Here is a 15,356-nt window from a genome sequence, read left to right as displayed (position 1 = left end):
AGCAGGGCTTACGCTTGTGGTCCCACAGGACTGTGTAGATTTGCATACTTTAAAAGCTGCTGCGTGAGCATCTGGCTTGCAATCAGCCTGAATCTAGTGGCTGATGGAGGTTCTCCCCTTTGGGACCCTGACAAGTCTTGACAAACCCTTAACTACTGGGAGCTATTAAAATAAAATAGGTTGCTTGGACAATCACAAGTTGCTTTGAGAGACAACTAAGAGCTAGGGCAGGGTTGAATGTTAAGGTTCATCTCTGAATGAGGCCACTCCTTCAAGACTGGGAGAGATGCCCGTTTTATCTAATGCTGAGAAACCAGTAGAGTCAAGCAAAATGAAGAAACAGAGGAATATGTTCCAAATGGAAAACATGATAAAAACCTCAGAAAAAAATTTTAATGAAACAAAGATATATAATTTACCTGATAGAATTCAAAGTAATGGTCAGAAAAATGCTCACTGGTTTTGGGAGAAGTATGGATGAATACAGTGAGAACTTCAACAAAGAGAGAAAATATAAAGTACCAAATAGAAGTCACGGAGCTGAAGACTACAATAACGGAACTGAAAACAGCAGATTGGACGAATCAGTGAACTTGGACAGGGCTCTGAAACTCGCCTGTTTTCTAAACAGAAAATCCATAAGGATACATTGGCCTTAAATGACTCGTAATACCAGACAGACTTTATAGACATATGTGAAACATTCCATCCAAAAGCAATAATACACCTTCTTCTCAAGAGCACATGCAACATTCTTCAGGATAGATCATATGTTAGGCCACAAAACAAGCCTCAATAAATGTAAGATTAAAATCATGTCTTTTCCAACCACAATAGTATGAAACTAGAATTCAATTATAAGAAGGTAACTGGCAAGTTCCACAAATACGTGGAGATTAAACAGCATACCGCTGACAAATGGGTTGAAGAAATCAAGAGAAATAATTACCTCGAGACAAATGAAAATGGAAGTACAACATGCCATAACTTGTGGGAGGCAGCCAAAGTAGTTACAAAAGGGAAGTTCATGGCAATAAATGCCTACCTCAAACAAGAAAAACCTCAAACAACCTAACTTTACACCTTAAAGGACTAAAAAAAGAACAAACAAAGCCCAAAGTTAGTAGAAGGAAGGAAGTAACAAAGATCAGAGCAGAAAAAAATGAAACAGAGACTAAAAAGACAATAGAAAAGATCAGTGGCACTAAGAGCTGGTTCTTAAGAAAAATTGACACACTTTTAGCTAGACTCACCAAGAAGAGACAGAGGACTCACATAAAATCAGAAGTGAATGAGGAGACATTACAACTGATACCACAGAAATACAAAAGGATCATATGAGATTACTGTGCCAACAAACTGGACAACCTAGAAAAATGCATAAATTCTTAGAAATATACAATCTACCAAGACTGAGTCATGAAGAAACAGAAAATCTGAACAGAACAATTACTAGTAAGGAGATTGAGTCAGTAATCAAACAACCTCCCAACAAACAAAAGTCCAGGACCAGAGGGCTTCACTCACTGGTGACTCTACCAAACATTCAAGAAGAATTAATACCAATCCTTAAACTCTTCCAAAAAATAGAAGAGGAGGAAATACCTCCAAACTCATTTACAAAACCATCATTACCGTGATAACAAAACCAGACAAGGACACCACAAGAAAAAAAAAAATTACAGGCCAATATCTCTGATGAATCTGTGTACAAAAATCCTCAACAAAATACAGTGGTACCTCGGTTTTCGAACGTAATCTGTTCCAGAAGACCGAGTTCTGAAACGTTGGAAAACCAAGGCACAGTTTTCCCATAGAAAATAATGCAAAATGGATTAATACGTTCCAGACCTTTAAAATCAACCCCTAAAACTGCAAATTCAGCATGAATTTTACTATCTAATGATACCATAGATCCATAAAATTTACGGCGTTTGTAAACTGAAATGTTCGTTAACGGAGACAATAAAAAACCGAGGTGCCACTGTATTAGCAAACCAAATTCAACAATACATTAAAAGGATCATACGCCATGATCATGTGGGATTTATTCCAAGGACGCAAGGATGGTTCAACAGCCACAAATCCAATTAATGTGATCCACTACATTAACAAAATAAAGGATGAAAATCATATAATGATATCAATAGATGCAGAAAAACCACTTGACAAAATTCAATATCCATTTATGATAAAAACTCTCAGCAAAGTTGGTATAGAGACAACACATCTCAAAATAATATAGGACATATATGACAATCCCACAGCAAACATTACACTCAATGGTGAAAAGTTGAAAGCTTTTCCTTTAAGATCAGGAATAAAACAAAGATGCCCACTCTCACCACTTTTATTAAACCATAGTATTGGAAATCCTAGCCAGCGCAGTTAGCAAGAAGAAATAAAAGGCCTCCAAATTGGAAAGGCAGAAGTAAAACTTACTATTTTCAGATGACATCACATACAGAAAACTCTATAAAGACTCCACCGAAAACCTGTTACAACTAATAAATGAATTCGGTAAAGTTGCAGAATACAGAATAAATGTACAAATACTATTGCATTTCTACACACTAATAACAAACTATCAGACAGTTAAGAAGATAATCCTATTTACAATTGCATCAAAAAGAATAAAATAATTAAGGTGAAAGACCTGGTTGGTTAAATGTAAGACATTGCACTGAAAACTGTAAGACATTGATGAAATAAATTGAAGAAAACACAAATAAATGGAAAGATATTCTGTGCTCGTGGATTGGAAGAATATTGCTAAAATGTTCATATTACACAAAGCAATTTACAGATTCAGTTCAATCCCTATCAAAATTCTAGTGGCATTTTTCACAGAAATGAAACAAACAGCCCTAAAATGTGTATGGAACCACAAAGGACTCCAAATAACCAAAGTGTCTTGAGAAGGAAGAACAAAGCTGGAGACATGATGCTCTCTGATTTCAAAGTGTACTACAAAGCTGTAGTAATCAAAGCAGTATGGTATTGGCATAAAAACAGACACAATCAATGAAACAGAACAGAGCACCCAGAAATAAACCTATGCATATATATAGTCAATTTATAACAAAGGAGCCAAGAATATACAATAAAGGACAGTCTTTAATAAATGGTGATGGGAAAACTGGACAGCCATATGCAAAAGAATGAAACTGGACCACTATCTTATGCCATACACCAAAATTGACTCAAAATGGAGTAAAGACTCGTATGTAAGACCTGAAACCATAAAACTCCCGCAAGAAAACATAGGCAGTAAAGAAGTGAGACTACATCAAACTGAAAAGCTTCTGCACAGCAAAAGAAATCATTGGCAAAATGAAAATGCAACCTACTGAATGGGAGAAATATTTGCAAATCATCTATCTGAGAAGGGGTTAATATCCAAAATATATAAAAACTCATACAATTCAATAACAACAAAAAAATTGATTAAAAAGTGGGCAGAGGATCTGAATAGACATTTTTCCAAAGACGACATCAGATGATAAACAGGTGCATGAAACGATGCTCAACATCACTAATTATCAGGAAATGCAAATCAAAACCACAATGAGATATTACCTAACACCTGTCAGAATGGCTATTATAAAAATAAAAAAAAAACAGAACAAAAAAAAAAAACACCAAAAAATAACAAGTGTTGGTGAGGATGTGGAGAAAAGGGAACCCTTGTGTACTGCTGGGGGGAATGTTAATTGGTGCAGTCACTGTGGAAAACAGCATGGATGTTCCTCAAAAAATTAAAAATAGAATCACCATATGATTCAGCAATTCCACTTCTGGATTATTATTGGAAGAAAATGAAAACACTAATTTGAAAAGGTATATGCACCCCCATGTTCATTGCAGCATTGTTTACAATAGCCAAGATATGGAAACAACCTAAGTGTCAATACATCAATGGATAAAGAAAATGTAACTAAAACACACACACACGAATATTATTCAGCCATAAAAAGGAAACCTTGCCATTTGTGACAACATGGATAGACCTTGAGGGCATTATACTCAGTGAAATAAGACAGAGAAAGCCAAATACCATATGATCTCTCTTATATGTGGAATCTATAAATAAACCCAAGTTCATAGATAAATAGAACAGATTGGTGGTTAGCAGAGGCAGGGTCAGATGTGGGGGAGGCAAGGGGTGGATGAGGGTGGGTGAAATGGGTGAACGGGTCAAAAGGCACACACGTGCAGCTATAAAATAACAGCTATAAAATCCTGGGGATGTAATGTCTACAGCATGGTGACTGTAGTTAATACCATATTATATATTTGAAAGTTGCTAAGAGATTAGATCTTAAAAGTTCTTATCACAAGAAAAAAAGATTTTGTAGCTATGTATGGTGATGAATGTCAACTAGGCTTATTGTGGTAATCATTTTTCAACATACACAATTATCAAATCATTATGTGGTACACTTGAAACTAATATGTTATATGTCAATTATACTTCAATTAAAAAAAAAGAACACATGGCCCCCTGCCAGCCACTGGCCCTTGCCCCACTGCTGTGCCCTGAAGGGGCTCCCCTCCTCTGCCTTGGTATCCACGGCTGGCTAGGACCTGAACACGCTGAGTAAGACAGTGTTGCTTTTCCTTATATAGATAGGTTTGTGCTTGCCACCCAGCTTTTCAAACTAAACATTATATTGTTTAAAGATGCATGTATGTGGTCTATAAAGATAAGCAAAGTAATGATGAACACCTAAAGTCAGGAAAACAATGGCTACTTTGGGGGGGTGGTGTGGTTGGGAAGAGGTACACAGGGAGCTCCTGACAGGGCTCCCGCATGTGGCCCCACGGGGTCCACTGCCCAACACTAAGGGGTGCCAGTCACGTAAACTGGCTCCTCAAGTACTAGAGAGAATCTGTTTCTTTACCTGATTGGTGGGTGCACAGGCATTCAGATTTTTCTCTAAAAATAATATATTATTCAATCTCTACAGAATAATACATACATTTTATATAGACTTCTGAATATATTACTGATTGCACCAGGAGTCAGCACACTTTTTCTATAACGGGCCAAATAAGTAAATATTTTAGGCTTTACAGCATGTAAAGATCTGTGTCCCAACTGCTCTACTGTGCTGTTGAAGCGTAAAAGCAGCCACATACAATATATAAATGAATGGGTGTGGCTATGTTCCAACAAAACTTTATTTACAAAACCAGGTGGCTGGATTTGGCTTGGGGCCACAGTGTACCAAGCCCCCGAGTAGACAATTAAATCATTAAAGGAAAAATACGTAGCTGTGGTTTATCCAGGGGATTGAGAGTAGAGTCTGGAACAAAGGATTCACTGGCGGGTATAGTAGGAAAGTTGGTAACGTAGCCTTCTGCAATCTATGTTTATTTTCTAATAAGTTATGACTGAAAATGATCTAAATTTGACTTTATGAACTTTGGGCTTTGTCCTTTGTAATGTAAAGATATTGAGAGAAGATTGCTGTTTGAAGCTTGATTTCATTAGGGAACCACTGTTAGTATTATTCAGACTAATTCTTTCATTAATAATAGCAATCCCAACAATACATCTGAGAAAATAATAACCACCTGTACTTAACTGCTTATTACCAGAAGTCAGACATGATGCCAGGCACTTTACACACATTTCTCTTCCTTACAGCAGTTCTTCAAGGTAGGTATTATTATTATTCGGTCTTCATTTTGTAACTGAGAAAGGCTGACTTTTGCAAGGTCATAACGGCTAATAAAGCTGAGATTTGAGCCTGAGTTGTTCAGCTTCAAAGTGCAGTCTTTGTCTCTACGGTACACTGCCTCTATTAAAAACTTACAGTTTTCATGCTGCCGATATCAATTTGGTTTTAGATTGTCTTCGCAGTTTTACTGACTTAGAAGAACTTGATGAGACAGAGTTATATATGTGCCACAAGTGCAAAAAGAAACAAAAGTCCACTAAAAAGTTTTGGATTCAAAAACTACCCAAGGTAAGTGTTGAGTTTCAAATTATAAGGCAGTTTTGAGAAGAAAATGCTTATGATTGATGGGAAAACAAATTATTTTTGTAACTTTGTGTGATCTCTTCTGTATCGGTCTCTAGGCCTTCAGTAAAAGCTAAATAAACCCTTTGATAATGCATACCTAAATGTGTCCTGATCACAGTTTCCAGTGTGTGGAAGGGGAGAGATTCCCACCACATCACCAACAAGCAGGCCTCCCACACCAGCTGGGTGTCTGTCCTACAACCAGCTTAATTCTGACACTATCCTGAGATAACAGCAGATTCCACAGGTTAAGGGCTCATTCCCACAAGACCACCCTCCACTTCAGACACCAGTCACAAGCCCAGGTTGTTTGTACTTCTTACTTACTCATTGGAGGTTACCACGACCCCCTCCTCTTTGGACTTCACATGTCAGTTGCAAGTCCAGGTGGTTTCCTGTACTTCTGATTGGCTATAAATCAGAGGTTCCCATTCCCCCTCTTTGGGTTCCATGAATTGGCTAGAGCAGCTCACAGAACTGAGGAAACCCGTTCACTCACTAGATTACTGATTTATTACCAAGGAAATTAAAGGATACGAATCAACAACCAGATGAAGAAATACATAGAGCCAAGTCACAAACAAAGGAGCTTCTGTTCTTGTGGAGTTTGAACCCTGGAATGTGGCACATGGAAGCATTCTGGTTCTCTAACCTGGAAGCTCTACCAACCTAGTCCTTTTGGGTTTTTATGGCAGCCTCATTACATAGGCAAAGCTGATGAAATCATTGGCCATTGGTGATCATTCCAGTGCCACTCCTTCTCCCCTCCCCGGAGGTCAGGGTGGTGGGACAGAAAATTCCAGGCTTCCAATCACTTGGTGGGATAATGGCAACCAGCCCTCATCCTAAGGTAGGTCCACCTGTCACCTCATCAACAGAACAAAAGACATGTTTCTCACTCTCATTGCTTAGGAAATTCGAAGGGTTTTAGGAGCTGTATGCCAGAAAAGGGAACTTAGACCAAATATGTATTTATTACAAATCATAATATCATAATACTATATGCATGGAAGAAAGCAGTATCAAGGATCAAAAGAAAAACTGATGGACCACCTAAAATACTATTTGAGAGACATTAGTACTGAGTAGTTTATTTTGATTGAAAGGTAAATTTTAGGTGTTTGTTTACAATCTTTCACCTTATTTCTCATCCAGGTGCTATGCTTACATTTGAAAAGATTTCATTGGACAGCATATTTAAGAAACAAAGTTGATACATATGTAGAATTTCCACTGAGAGGCCTAGACATGAAATGCTACTTACTAGAGGTAAGGTAATTACCTTTGTTAGCATGGTGAAAAGATTGTGTTCAGTAAAATTAAGTCTTCACAGACAGTGGGGAGAGGTCACTGAGGGAGGAGATACTGAAGCCACTGAGCACTGTGCCTAACTTGGTCCTGGGATGCCTTCTCCCTTGTTCTGTAGCCCGAGAACAGCGGCCCAGAGCACTGCCTGTACGACCTGGCGGCGGTGGTGGTGCATCACGGTTCCGGGTGAGTGTCAGCCAGCTGGCGTGCTGGGGAATAGCTGGGCAGACCTGCGGTTTTATACCAAACTCCCTAAAAAACGGATTCAGATACATGAAAGTGGGTGAAAGAGAACTGCCTTCAATTTTGGTGTGAAAGAATATTCCTGAGAGGATGTGAAGCATGAAGGCACACGAAAGCAAAATGGAGCGCGGTTCATTTGAGCCCAGTATTCAGAACCCAGTCTGTGGTCCACAAAATCCTGCAGCCTCTACTCCAAAGTTGTTTCCTTTGCCAGTTGACAGTAAATGGGGAGAAATGGAAAATTATTCATAACTTCATGTCCTCTACTTTAAAGATTCATTTTTTATTTTGTTGAATAATTCTTGATTTTTCTACCCTGAAAGTTTGTATTAGGGGCATATACCTTCTGATTTCTGGTCTGTTTGAGAATGACTAGTTTTACCTTCAAACTTACAGACTACTGTTACTTAGGCAAACCACTGTCCATGCTGGAAGTCCTTTTCCCTCAGAATTTTGCAGACAAGCTCCATGACCTCACTATCCATAAATTAGCAGTTACAAGTCCACTGCAAGGCTGACTCGTACTTCTTTACAGGCAACCTGTTTTTTCTCTTTCGAAGGTTGTGGGATCCTGATAAGAAATCACATCAGATATGTTCCTGCTTGATAGTTGACAGGGACAATCTTAGCCTGGTGTCTTCAGCTCATGGAAATGTTTATTTGTTGCACCCATTCTCCCTTCTCTCCTCTGGAACCCCTGTTAAATGTACAGTGAATTTCCTGGGTCTTTCACATATTTTAATTATTCTTTAATGTTTTCCATCTCTTTGTTTCTGAAGATTGCCACAGCCTCCTTTTCCAAATCACCAATTTGGTTTCATCTGTATCCAAATTGAAAAATAGCCCCTCCGTGAAATCTTTATATCATGACAGTCACATTTTTTCTGATAATTTTTTCATAACAGCCTATTATTTTATGGTTGCAGTATCTTCTTGAAGCCATTGGTACTAATTAGAATTTTTAAAGTTCTCTTTGGTTTTCTGCAGTAAATTCCTCAGTGGTTAATTGCTTTACTGTTTTTCCTGTCACTTCTCTTTTTGATATTTGGTTGTTTATTCAGAATCATAATAAATGATGAGATTGATCATTATTGGTAAATGGTAAGGGTTTTGCTAGCTGTTGTGAAGGTCTCTGTTGTACCTGAAGGCTTTTCTGACGGGCAGGGCGGGCTGACTCGGGCTCCAGTGAGAGTGGGTGGGTCATACTGACAGAAAAAGCCCAGGTGGCCAGGGGAGGGGGAAGGTGCTTCCCTGGGGGCAGTTTACTTTCTTAAGCTCAGTTTTTCCCCAAGACTCTGACTGGAAATCTGGTTCTCAGTTTTCCATGTTTCCATAGGCCTTGATCTATGCTTGTTAGGTTGCAAGTTCCTTAGCTATTTGTTTCTCCATTAATCCAGTACCATGTGAACACTCCTTTATGTATTCTAGAAAATGCTCAATTTCTGATGAGTCAGAGGCACTCTTCCCTGTTTTCCAGTGTTAATATATTCCTTGTCATTTCAGTGAGTATTGAGGAAGAGAAATACCATCTTAAACCACAAGTCTGTAGGATTTCTTTAATTATAGTACTTATTAAAATTTATTGTATATCTAACAAGTTATATGGTTGTACAGTTTCTTTTGTGATTTCTGTAGTTGTGGTCTTTGATCTTTTGACTTTTCCTTACAGGGTTGGTTCTGGACATTACACAGCGTATGCAACTCATGAAGGTCGCTGGTTCCATTTCAACGACAGCACTGTAGCACTGACTGATGAAGACACGGTTGTGAAAGCAAAGGCCTACATCCTTTTTTACGTGGAACGCCAGGCCAAAGCTGGGTCGGATAAACTTTAATACCTCCTCTAAATCGTTATTTGTCAACTGTACCGGACAAACATTTCCAATTTTCCGTAAATACTTGATCCAAGATTTAATTTCATTATGCACTTTTCAATTTCCTATTTTGGGTTTAGTTTTATTTTGTCAATGGTAGTGACTTTTTGAACATGGGCACCAACTAATTTTTTTTTTTTTAGTTCTACCAGAAAACCTCAGCAGATATTTTGATTTGCTGCTTTAGTTGTAATAATTCAGTTTTTATATGTAGTTCCAAGAACTTAGTTCTATTTGGCTTTTTTATATTAATGTTTTCAGTTCTCACTCGGTGGCACATTTACATCAATGCTTTGTTTCTCTAACATGCTGAAAGCAAGATATGTTCCTGATGTGAAGGACAACGTAACTGCCTGCTGTACTGGAGATCAGGTTGACTCGAATCAAGAATAATGTGTGCACGTAAATTGTGGCCCACGAGATTTCAGTGACTGCTCAGTAATCATTCTTATTGCTTGTAAATGGTAACAGGGCATCGTTAAGTAGACCAGGTAACTGATGCTCTTAGTAGCTCTCAAGGCTGCTGTTTCTCAGCACTGAATAAATGTGTTGGTTCAGTGGTATCTGTACTGAAAATTCAAGAATTACTCTGTTGGTTTTTTGGTTTGGGGGTATTTTTTGTGTGTGTTTTCATGGAGATAGGAGTACAGAAAAGTCCAAATAAGACCAAATACATCTAGTGTTTAAAAACTTCTGTTACCCAGCTACATGGTATATGTGTTACCCAGTGAGATGCAACCACAGCTTCTGTTTGCTTTTTTCCCCATTCGTTGTAGCACTGGGGGCAGCAGCATATCTGCTTAGTCTTCTGGCTGGGCCATCTGGGGGTTGATGCTAGGCTCCAGTGTTGATTTTGACCATCACCTACTCTTCATGTAACACTGTAGGGTCTGCTTCTCCAGAAGGAAATGAGAGTCTTTATTACTCTAGGTTTTAAAAACTCTCAGTGGCCTATCTTGATAGCAGAGCAAATTGAAAATATTCTCACTTTGAATAAGTAGAGTTTCTATTCTTGAGTTTAGTAGTCTTTGTTTTAAAACTGTTTCCAAGAAAAATAGGTATAAACACTAGATTTAACTCAAATTGAAATTTGGAATCAGAATCCCATCTAAAGAAGATGATTGTGATTTCTTTAAGTGTTCCAAGCTAGTGTGTTGATTCTGGGTGGTGATGACATTACTTATAAATTACTGAGAGAGAGAAGGAACTCCAGAATAGGCGGAAGCATAGACCACACTCTTCTCAGGTTCATCTCCGGTCCCTATTGTTCTTTTCCTCCCTTCTCGGTTCTGTACAAGTGGTTACAAGGGGCAGAAAGCCATGTTAAGCCAGCCAAACAGACTTTTAGGTAATTTTTCTATTAAAAGAAGGAAAAATGGTGAAGATTTTAAGTGTGTGAATGTAAAAGAAAGTCTGGTGGCTGCCCTCCTGGGTCGGATATTTGAAGTTGCAGGAGCAGCTGCGACTCCATTTCCACATTAACATTAGCTGCCTAAATCCCACATTTCCTCAGCAGAACACATCTGCTAAACACTTGAACATGACTAGGAGCAAATTGCAATTATGTTTAACCTTGTCCTATCCAGTAAGGCGGTCATTAGACACAAATTTAATTAAACTTAAAAACTCAGTTCGTCAGTCACACCAGCCACACCAGCCACAGTTCCGATGCTCAGCAGCCACATGCAGATCTAGAATGTCTCCAGCAATATGTAGGGTTTTCTTAGACAGCACTGGTCTAAATTTTCACTCCAGAGAAAAAGCTTTGCCAGCATGTTTAGGTCTTACAACTTAGAGGCTAGAAAATATGAAGAGGGGAACATGTATTTAAAATGGTTTACAATGCTAAATTACATTAGGTTGAACCATGTGAAATTGTGGTATTTGATTCTTTGATCTACAAAAATGAGTTTCACATAATTTGATCTAATGTATCATTACATTAACACCACATCTAATTGAAATGTGCATCTCCTGTGATCTTGCTAAGGATCTCCTATGAATCCAGGCTCTTTTGCTTTAGAAGGTACACAGCTGTATCTCCTCTAACTTTCACACTTAGATCGTTAGTCTCTGAATGGGCAGCTGTTACAACTTCAACAGTAACGCCTTGGTTGATGTTGGTGGAGAAAAGCTGTCTTTTTATACTAGATGGAATTTAGCAACAGACCACACTACTTTCTCAGGGAAAGTGGTCCTCAGATAGGCAATACTGTTCGCTGAAGAGATGAACACATCTCTGAATTTTTGTAGTATTTTTACTGCTTGATTTTACTTAAGCAGAAATATTTGAACGATACCATGAAGGCTCTTTGGAAAAGTGATTGGATCCATCTGAATTGTGCACTTGAACACCAGTGATGTAAATGTGCCTATTTGTATTTTTAAAAATTTAAGTGTGTAGGCTTATCACACCTATTTTAAAAGCTGATCTTTTTGTGCTCTTCAGGGCTTTTTCCCTTGTGCCCTGCAGTCTCGGGCATGTATGTGGCTGCTTGCTCAGCGCTTACGCCGAGGCAGGGCCTCACGCCGAGTCACATGGCTCCTTAGACAAGAAAACTTTCTCAGAAGTCCTCCCACACACGTGGGTGATAGAAACAGTTTGTGGCAACACAAATCTCTCTCCATGGTGGAGAAACCTTTGCTTATCCACTGTATTCTACTCAGTGTCTAGTGATGACAAATGTAATAGAATTAAACCAGTAAAGTATACTGGCCCTGGTTGAGTGTTAAATGTGTATCTCACCTGTGGAACCTACTCAGCAGCTCGGTTTCTGGGATTGGGGACATATTTATTTCTTAAAGCCAAACCTCTACTTCATTGGATTTGTGTACATAAGTCTATTTAGATGTACTTACCCCACTTCAACCTCCAGCGTCTCCCCTAAACTGTCTCACGTCTCCTCTGTTGCTGAAGTCGCCTCTTCACTCGGCCCCTGGAAAAGCCCGTGAGCGGGCTGTTCCCGCAGCCAGGGCGGGGGTCCCAGGTGGCCCGAGTGGAGCCATGGGAGCGCTCTCACAGCACGGGGCGAGGCGGCACGTGGGGGTGGCATGCTGCAGTCTGGGGCCGCACTCCTCACAGGACACAGTACCTCCCCCCGCGGGTCTGAGTGTAGCAGACTCCAGACTGCCCTCCACAAGTGCTGGTTGTGCTGTGATGTAATCATTTGCCATTAAAACCTAGTTCATACGATGCCGAGAGGGTTAACTGTGCAAGTGACCGATTTCATTTAAGTTGTATTCACATCCCCTTTCTGCTTCACCAACCTGAACTGTTTTATGGAAAGTTTCATTAAAGGTCTGGTCTCTTTCCTGTGGACTGTTATTTCTCAACACCTTTCAATGGAGCCCAGTAAATGATGGACTTGCTCAAGCTCTGTCAGTCAGTCAACAGGAGTAAGTTCTTCCAGAACTCAGCGTCGGGGCTGGTGCTCATGGGCTCAGGGGAAGTGACCTACAGGGGCAGGTGGGACGAGAACCTTTAGTGCCTGCAGTCAGTTACCTAAGGGAGCCCACCTGTGCTGAGGGAATCATATTGTCTCTCCTTGTGACAGCTGCTCTTTGAAAAGTGAGGTCTGCTTGCCTCCTTCAGAGCTAGACTCTACCCTGAGGAACCCGGTTTTAGGCTCTGAGCAAAGGATATTGGTCATCTTTTAAAGCAAAACAAGTGCTGTTAAAAATATATATATATTCTGCTTTATAGTAAGCTCCTATGTACACTACCTGCCCCGTGTCCCCTGAAAACAGATAAAAGTACTACCCTGGTCCACAGTCATTCTCCTGTTACTTACTTGCCTGTTCCCATCCGTCTTCTATAACTGAAGACAGTCGCCTGCAGCCCAGATGGTTTTGCCTGCAGGGCCCGCATCGCACACTCCCTTTGGCAGCTGTGCAGGTCAGGGGCTGTGCAACTGCTGTTGCTGCAGCCAAGGAAAGGAGCCAAGCTCCACACAGGCAGAAAGGGAGGTGCTGTTGTCATCCACACCCCGGCCTGGGCCAGACCTGTGGCCCACAGGCAGGCAGGCCCACCCTGCGTCCTGGGACACGGCCTGCAGCCCACCTGGAGCAGCAGAGGGCCAGGCCCTAAGCACTCAGCCTGCCAGGTGCGCGTGTTCCTGCAGGGCTGCGGAAGCCACGCAGAACCAGCACTTCCCAGTGGTCAGCACATTCCCACTGTACTGCCTTTTAAGAACCCGAAGGAACTTCTTTCCAGGGCTCAGTCCTGTGGAAAGCACTGGTTTGGAAAGGATTTGGGGGAGAAAGTAGAGATGATACGGCTTTCTCTTAAACCCCTCTGTGCCTCTGCAGCGTACCTTTTGAGTAGAGAAGTACAACTAGAGCCCAGACAGGCTTCAGCTTTCAGCTGTCATTTTGAACAATTAAAATGATGAGCTTGAAATATAGCTAATTACCCTTTCCTTGAGAAATGCTTCTTCTTTAGCTGTTCTGTTTATGTTGTTTTTAAGAAAAATCACCCGCTTCACCTTGGCAGTGGTGGGGTAACTGAGGCACAGAAGACGGCTGAGCCTGGCTTCTCAGAGCAAGGGAGGTGGCTAGCACGGCTTCTGTCCTTAGCTGCATCCTGCTTGTAAAGGCAAAGCTACACCAGGCCTGGCCAAGTGTTATTTCCAGAAGAGGGTCCCGCATAGCAGCTTCACCCTTGTTACTCCACACACTGGAAACAAAGTATTTCTACTCCTTCCACTTCCAGTTAAATGGGAGAAGGAACAGAGGTAACCCCTGAGGTGGTGGTCCCTGGTCTAGCAGAGGAAGAAAGCTGCTCACCTCACTACTACATCTGCAGAATGAAGCTTTTACTATCAGCTTCCAATGAACAAAACAAACCAGTACACAAAGCTAGGCCTTCACAGCAGGAGAATTGCGGTAGGGTCCCAGGTAGGACTAGCATTGAAGCCGAATTAGAAAACGGACACACTATTGAGAAATCTCAGTTACTTGAGGGGAGAACTCAACGGGTAAGACCTCCAGGCAGTTTGCAGAGTTGGAACTGAAGGCATTCACGAGGAGGGTGGCTGCTTTAAAGGGCAAGCTTAGACTAAAATACTTTAAAATTGTTTCAAACAGTTTTGTATGAAGAGCTACCTCTTCCATCCTGACATTTTGGGAAATACAAGCAAATAAAGCAGGACACTAACTGGAAAAATGTAAAGCCAAGTAAAAAGTTTAAAACATAACACAGAGAAGCTTGGAAATATAAGCTACTTAAGATAAATCTTTTGTGAAACAACTCAGGATGAAAAAAGAGAGCCAGTTGGGAGGCCCAGGGAACCCCTTTGCTTGGTGGAGGGCAGCAGGATTTGAAGGGTCAGCCTAGCCTGGGCAAACCATCACCACTGAGTAAAAATGACAGGAGAGGCATGACCCATGGCTTCTGCTTACAGATCTGAACACAAAACTGGCACCCTTAGCTCTTCATGGACAACTGGTTTCTTCCTCTTAAGAGGGGAGCAAAACATTGATCCTGATGTATATACTAGAAAAGAAAACCAGATACTACTTAGTCCCTCCCAGGGAGGAGCACCTACGAGCCCAGACAGGTGGTCTGGCCAGCCACCTAGAATGAAAATGCCTCGAGAAAAGGCAAACGAGCTTGCTGCTGAACACCATTGTCAGCTAAAAGAAAAAGAAATCCCTTTTAAGGAAACTATTTAACTTCAATAGACTGCTTTTCTGCCAGGATTTTCAATTCCTCTGAACATAAGCCGAGCCACAGACTGTTGCACGTATGTCTGGATCCTGGCTTTCCCCCCACCTCAGAGCTTCAGCACCAGTTGTTAGCCAAAAATAAACCCCATTCCACAACCATATATGTCCACCAGCCCGGAGCTGGGGAGGAGCAGCAGGAGTAGGTCAGGCCCGGGGCCCCGCCACACGCAGT

General features: G+C 40.8%; 1 protein-coding gene across 4 annotated transcripts in view; it reads left to right on the top strand.

The window, feature by feature from the left end:
• USP3 (ubiquitin specific peptidase 3) overlaps positions 1-12,774 on the top strand; it is an 80,606-nt gene extending 67,832 nt beyond the window's left edge. For all 4 annotated transcript variants that reach the window (XM_033107787.1, XM_033107790.1, XM_033107788.1 and 1 more), the window contains 4 exons: positions 5,857-5,975; positions 7,188-7,301; positions 7,459-7,526; positions 9,253-12,774. In XM_033107787.1, coding sequence (XP_032963678.1) covers positions 5,857-5,975; positions 7,188-7,301; positions 7,459-7,526; positions 9,253-9,418 — 467 coding nt within the window. In that variant the 3' untranslated portion in view covers positions 9,419-12,774. The remainder of the gene's footprint in view (positions 1-5,856; positions 5,976-7,187; positions 7,302-7,458; positions 7,527-9,252) is intronic.
• Positions 12,775-15,356: the final 2,582 nt, after the last annotated feature.

Source organism: Rhinolophus ferrumequinum, chromosome 6, assembly GCF_004115265.2.
Source record: "Rhinolophus ferrumequinum isolate MPI-CBG mRhiFer1 chromosome 6, mRhiFer1_v1.p, whole genome shotgun sequence".
In the NCBI taxonomy this organism is placed as follows: Eukaryota; Metazoa; Chordata; class Mammalia; order Chiroptera; family Rhinolophidae; genus Rhinolophus; species Rhinolophus ferrumequinum.
This window is presented reverse-complemented; position numbering and strand designations above follow the sequence as displayed.